Raw genomic sequence first — 6,608 nt, 5'->3', positions numbered from 1 at the left:
TGCTTTTTAAATACGATCACTGTCGGATATGGATCGTCGTGCGTTCAGCAGACCAACCGTCGTACAAGTTGTCATAGGTAATTGAAAAGTGGCATTCAAAAGCATCGATCGAAATCGACCTAGCCTGCTGCGACTGGACGAGCCTACCGCTAAACAAGGAGTTCAGTAATGTGGATACTCCGATACTGCGAACAGTTTGACAGCTCTGTTTGTGCGTATTTCGTGGTGAGATTACGCCGATCGGACAGGCGCAAACACAATCATACGCATCCTTCTGCGTAGGTGTTTAACGTTTGCTCTATTGATGGAATCGTTAGCAACCGATAGGTACAGATAGAACCGATTTCTTTTCGGTACGGAATTTTGCAACTATTGACAAATACTGCTCCTACTGTGCTTCTCTCAGGTAAAACACCACACGTCGAAAGAAGTTACACGATATCGTCTGGTGTGCGGCGTGGCTGTATCAATGCTGGAAATCATTATTTCAAATGAACACATACTCTCTCACATGTTATCTACTTGACAGCTTCAAGTCATACTATCGAACTGTTAAACTCTTTGCACATTATCCTTATCGTTGTTTAGCCGTAGGATGTTGCAAAAGTAAAAACAAAAATCTGACCAAAATATGGGAAAACAAATACGATACCTTTGGCATGCCCCGGCGATGCAGATTTGCAACAATGGGGTATTGCTTGCACTCTCCCCAACTAAAATGCGTTCGGTAGAAACACAACGCGCTACTAATCTTTCCTAAACAAAATACTGCATTGTTCGTTACCATACGATTGATGTCTATGGCTTGTAACACTATTATACATGTAACGCAAAGCACTATAGTATGCAATATCCACAACCAAATTAGAGTAAACATATGAACGAGAGACTACTTCTTGCAGATACACCAGCGGGCAACATTGAAGCGCTGCGTCCCTCGACATCCAGGACACACATGGCAGCGATGGCGATAATCTCTTTGCGAAACTTGAATGGCTGCAAGTTTTGCTAGACACTATCCCATCCCAGCTGAAATGGATTGTCACACTTTATAACACATAACTACTACGTAACTATCATTACAGTGTAAATTATTAGTTACCAATGCAAAAACTAAACCAAAATACATAACGGCTAATCCTAGATCAGGTATCAAAAGGCAATACAAAGGACTACTACTAAAGGACTACTCGAAGTAAACTTCACCTTTCCACTAGAAAGATGACTAATGCATTCATCAATCAACTGGTGTAAAAATTGGAACACTTAAATTGAAGAGCTGATGGATTTAAAAAAAAACTTACGCTACGTTATGCTAAAGCACAACTAAACGCATAACAATTATATATCTTCCCTTTCTTAACAAATGAGAAAGAGAAAACCCACGAACAAACTACAAGAACACAAAGAATTGAACTCAATGATGATGATGAATTGCTGACTCAATCAAAAACTAACATCAATCGAACATCGATAATGCGTTGTACAGGTTTTGTAATATGATGTCAGACAGTTGCGAACGAGATGAATTTCTTGTTTAAATATATTTCCTGCTTCTTGCAAATCTTCCGCATACGAAACGGGCAAAACTGTCCAGACGATCGCAACAACAGCAAAGCAAAAACAAAAGTCCCCAAAACATAGTAGTGATAAGCCAATAGACCTGTAACAACCCCCAAAAAAACACAGCTTTCTCCATGTACTACCCGATTGTCGTGTGCTAAACTTTGTGTTCCGCAGTGTGCGTACGTTGTTTGGATTATCTGTTGTCAATCGTTGTGCAGATCACTGTTACAATAGGACGGGTGAACACAGCTGTAGAAAAGAAAATTCGGTCCACCGTGAGCCGTGTTATTGTGAGTTAGACAATAACTTTTTGCTGATGTATCTTTGAACGAGGAAAACGTTTGAACGAATCTTATCCACACATCCAAAAGCATGAACGAATGTTTCGAATCATCCTTCCAAACATCCAGAGAGGCGTTTAGTAACTTGTTCAGTGCTAAAACTGCATACTCATAGCGCTACTGACTATCGTTGTATTTTAGTACCGCACATCTCAATGTTCGTACGTTAATGGTTGATAATTAGTCTTACAATGGAAATAATTTTGAGCATTGCCGACAATCATTGCTCTTACTCCGCTGATCGATTGGTTTTGCATTAAGTTATCGTTGTTATGTATCGTGCTAACGGAAAAAGCATGCACGCGAAACATATGTATGTATCTATTTAACTATCAAATACAAGGCTGGTATGGGGTCACAGATTCACTGAAGTTCGTATCAATAGGTAATTGATCGAATTGTCTTAAAATCACACTATTAAACTATTAAACATTAGTCCATTAGTCGATAGACACTAATGAATTCCATTAACCCATTCATTTCATAATTCGCTACCAAATGAGCCAAACCAAAAATGTTGGAATGAGAAGAAGATGTTTATCGTATACTTATTATTGATTTTGATATAGCCCACACCGTCTCCCTTATTGTATACTCTAGTTTGTGTATAAGATTTCACAGTAAAACAAAAAACGAAACTACACTAATTAACCAGCGCAAGTAGAATTATTGTCGGAGTATGATGAATGTTGCTAGACATGTTTTTAAAATGTAATACAAACGATCGGGAACTTTCGTAGTCCTGTGTAACCTATGCGTTGATTCATTATTTTTAGTTTTGTTCTCATTTAGAACCTAAAAACTAACAAATCTACGATCAAATGATCAACACAAAGACAGTACATCTATATATCCACTTGTGCGAAATATAATAACAAACAGCTTTATGAATAGTACGTGAAACATTAAACTATCACTAACAGATAACAAATTAAGATTAAAAAAAAAGAAAACCAAAAAAACGAACAAAACACGATCATCGTGTACGCTCCAAACGAACGTGTAGCATCGCCTACCCTTGATGTTGTAAAGCATGGTAGTAGTAATCTACATGTTTTTAGTGCTTTAGTGACAGATTCATGGAAGCAGACGGTGGTAAAAAGAGGTTAGACAAAATATTAACAATATTTACAAGTTATCAAAACGCAAGATATTCCATTTGTTGTACTGTTTGATATTCAAATACGACCTAGGAATATCAATAAATATACAAACGATCCGTAGATTATGTTGTCAAAATAAAGAATTGGTGGAAGCAAACGAAATAACATCATATGCTAAACTAATAATTGGTAATAATATATACACAGTTTATAATACCAAATCAATCATGTAGTAGATACTCTCCAATATATATATATAATTATACAACTATACACTGTAGGTATGGAAAGTAAGGTATGCGTATATTATATATGGTGATAGGAATCTATGGGAACGATGTTATAGTGCGATTGGCAAAATCTTTTGCAGTGGACCGTACTGGTCCTTTTTTAACACGCGTTTATCAGTGTATCCATTGCTGTGACAAAGGCAAAGACAGGAAAATGTAACATTTAACTAGTATATAACAGTGGTAGCTATTGTACGTGGACAGAGGCAAACGCCTGTCAAGCACACCGCCATTATAACCATGCTGATACTAATATGTACAATCAAGACGAACAAAAATGGGGAACACAGAATAAAGTTGTTGGTGACATCTATTGCGCTGGCGTTGTTTATTTCTTATACCCTTGGTGTACGCTTATGCAAACATATTTACATACTCCAGTATCTTTGGATCGCAGCGAAAATCATGCATGATGCTGTACTTCAACATACAGTACTTTTCGTAGATCGCTATACTTTCCTCGCTTACGGTCGGAATGGCAATGTCGTTCTGAATATCCTTTTCCATCGTTCCATTAGTAATAATAATTTCATTGTTGCATATCGAAAGTCCACCACTCTCGTTCATTTGCGCGTGGCGGTTGTACTGATGGGGGGAGGATGGTCGAATTGGCCCACCGGATGAGCTACAGATTCGATTGATTTCAGCATACTTCTCGTACCTAGATGAAACAAAAATCAATACATTACCATCATGCAGTATTTAAAAAAAAACCATCGAATTCCGCAACACATACTTCAACATGTCCGCTTTTTTGGGCATCCGTATTTCAAATCCATATATGTCATTCGTCATCGGAAACATGGAGCTCAACGTTACCGGATCCTCCGCACGGCTGCTATTGTTGCTGCTGGTTGGAGCAGTGTTGCGATTACTTTTATCTTCCTCATCTGACTCTGATTCATCGTCCGAACGATCGGACGACGAACTGTTTGCCGAGCTGGTCGATGATTGACCCGTCAGGGAGGGATTTTTCAACGCCGTACTTTGCTGTCGGCGAATAGGCTCGAACGGACTAAAGTGGGACCGAAAGGCGGGCGCAAGGTTTCTTGACAGATGGCTCAGCTGATAGTCGATGTGCTCCTCGAACGACGTGAGCTTATAATCGTAATGGAAGTTTGAATAGTAATCTATTATTTCAGCATCATTCGAATGTATCTTGATCAGCTCTTTCACGACACGATTCTCATCGCTCACTGCGGCCGGCAAACAGTTCAATACGAATGGACTAACCCATTGCGTGAGCGGTGTGGATGATATCTGTCGAATTTCATCTAACCGTATATTGTGTATGTAAAAATCCGTCTCCAAATCCCAAATGTGTAGGGGCTCTGCAACAAGTAAATGTTTTAATACGAATTTAAATACGTTATTAATTTCTAAATAAAACCTACTATAATATTCGATACTCACTGTTCACCTCCGCTTTCGAAGGAATGTAGTAGCCGAGGAATAGATTGATGCTGTGTTGTTTTTCGGTATCGCTGAAGGTATTGCTGTAGTATCGACTCAGCGTTTGCATAATGTCATTACCCTGCGAGGCCCATACCGCGGTCTTGCGATAGGTTTTAATCCGGTGCACTAGTTGGGAACCTCCGTACTGTAGTGCCAACGTATCGCCATGATCTTCATACAGATTCTCAAGCATCGTTATGCAATCCGACTCGAACTCCAGTTTGCGTTCCTTCAAGAACCCTAAATCATACAACTGGTGTGCCAACACACATTTCCCAATCGCAAACTGTGCCGTATTGGTACGATCCAGACAGTCGACACAGTTCACACGCACAATTCCGGTCTGTCTTTGGCTGTGCTCATCGTCCAAATAAAACATGCCTGTCTGTTGGATGACCGTTTCCGCAATTTTTGCTAGCTTTTCCATCACGTTTCCCGTACCTCGGCTTTTGCGAGCCATATCGAAATCGATGTAGCGTATGCGAAGGTTCGGAGGGAGGAACTGATTTAAGTAACTCACCGTGGATTGCATTTCTTCGCTAAGCAAACTTTCATGGCGACGTTTTTCTCTTGTTTTCACTAAATTTAGTATGATAACGGGTGCGCCATAGTGAAACATCAGGCGTTGGTAGTGCTTACCTGCCGTTTCCCCGTATGGGTCGGAAAGATCGATAGCAATCTGGGGTTTCGGTACCATCTTGCTAACGTCTTGCGACCAGTGTGAAGGCACCGAGCCTCGAAGCTGCGTAAAGCTACACATTCTATTGCCATCCAGCACAATCTGCTCCGTCTCCACCTCATTCGCGACGTCACCGTGAAAGTTAGCACCACGTTTGAGGAATCGAGTACCAGCATACCGAGTGCTGCGGCGCGCTATCAAGCAAACGTACACTTGCCGTCCAAATATGCTGATGCTTGACTGGCTAATGAATCCATGTATAATTTCTAGCATCCAGTCCTTGTGAATAACATCCCGCATTGGCTTAAGATGAAATGCGTTCCATACGAATCGTTCCCGTGAAACTCCCCGGAATGCATACGTAATTTTTTCCCCGGTTCGGTTCTGCCAAACAAGTGGTTCATCCTTGACAATATCGCACCGCGTACCGACAAACTTGGGTGCGGCCAGATTATATTGCAAGCTATGGGTAAGGTCATAACTGTAGCTGAAGTAAAAATTACTATTTAGATCTACGTTGTTAAACATCTTCACATAGCGCTGCTCCAACGGGTGCATCTGTTTGCTGGAAGATTCATTCACGCGAATCATGGCAGTATCCTTGATGGTGTAGATTATATGCTTGCCAATGAAGGCACATCGTGTGCGTTTAGTGACCAGTATCAAATAGTACCCCTCGAGGAATTTAACAAATCCCAGAACGCCGTAGGCACTGATGGATCGAATGAAGGAACGCGACTGAACAAACTTACGTATGTCGCCCTTTTCAAGCTCGTTTGGATTTTCATAGATCGTCAGTTCCGGAGCACGCCTATCAATTTCTAGTACGCGAAATCGCGTCTCCTTACTGTTGCTCCCGATAAGGTACAGTTTCTACGATGAAGATATTGCACAAATTAATCATCACCAAACGAGCCATTATTATCAAAAATACACCTACCGCTTTTGTCTCAAACAAAGCCACCTTCTGTATCGAGCTTATAAGAGGGTGAAACCGAACATTTTGATCCATCGTTAAAGTATTATAATCTTTTCAATCAGTTTGTTACCACGATCCACCCAACTAAGTTCGTATTCGCACTGCTTGCTGTCTCCACTTGTTGTGGAAAATTTAATCGTCTGTAGAAATTGTCATTGTTTCATCGACTACTGCTTACCAGCTGATTCATAACAT

At 40.4% G+C, this 6,608-nt stretch overlaps 1 protein-coding gene across 1 annotated transcript; it reads right to left on the bottom strand.

Moving 5' to 3' along the window:
- Positions 1–3,470: 3,470 nt before the first annotated feature.
- LOC128306694 (polyphosphoinositide phosphatase) lies at positions 3,471–6,520 on the bottom strand. Its single transcript, XM_053044283.1, has 4 exons — positions 6,375–6,520; positions 4,714–6,307; positions 4,037–4,631; positions 3,471–3,961 (listed from the first exon to the last, which is right to left on the bottom strand). The coding sequence occupies exons 1-4, from the start codon at positions 6,444–6,446 to the stop codon at positions 3,655–3,657; spliced, it is 2,568 nt and encodes an 855-aa protein (XP_052900243.1). The 5' UTR covers positions 6,447–6,520; the 3' UTR covers positions 3,471–3,654.
- Between the last annotated feature and the right edge of the window lie 88 nt (positions 6,521–6,608).

The sequence above is a fragment of the Anopheles moucheti genome, chromosome 2 (genome assembly GCF_943734755.1).
Source record: "Anopheles moucheti chromosome 2, idAnoMoucSN_F20_07, whole genome shotgun sequence".
Lineage (NCBI taxonomy): Eukaryota > Metazoa > Arthropoda > Insecta > Diptera > Culicidae > Anopheles > Anopheles moucheti.
This window is presented reverse-complemented; position numbering and strand designations above follow the sequence as displayed.

What these genes read in the sequence shown, in the direction of transcription:
- LOC128306694 (XM_053044283.1), bottom strand. Translation starts at nt 6,446, where the DNA reads ATGGATCAAAATGTTCGGTTTCACCCTCTTATAAGCTCGATACAGAAG. An exon ending in TTCGAAAGCGGAGGTGAACA is followed by an intron (nt 4,632 to 4,713) that starts GTGAGTATCGAA and finishes TACTTGTTGCAG; the next exon opens with AGCCCCTACACATTTGGGAT. An exon ending in AAAAAAGCGGACATGTTGAA is followed by an intron (nt 3,962 to 4,036) that starts GTATGTGTTGCG and finishes TGTTTCATCTAG; the next exon opens with GTACGAGAAGTATGCTGAAA.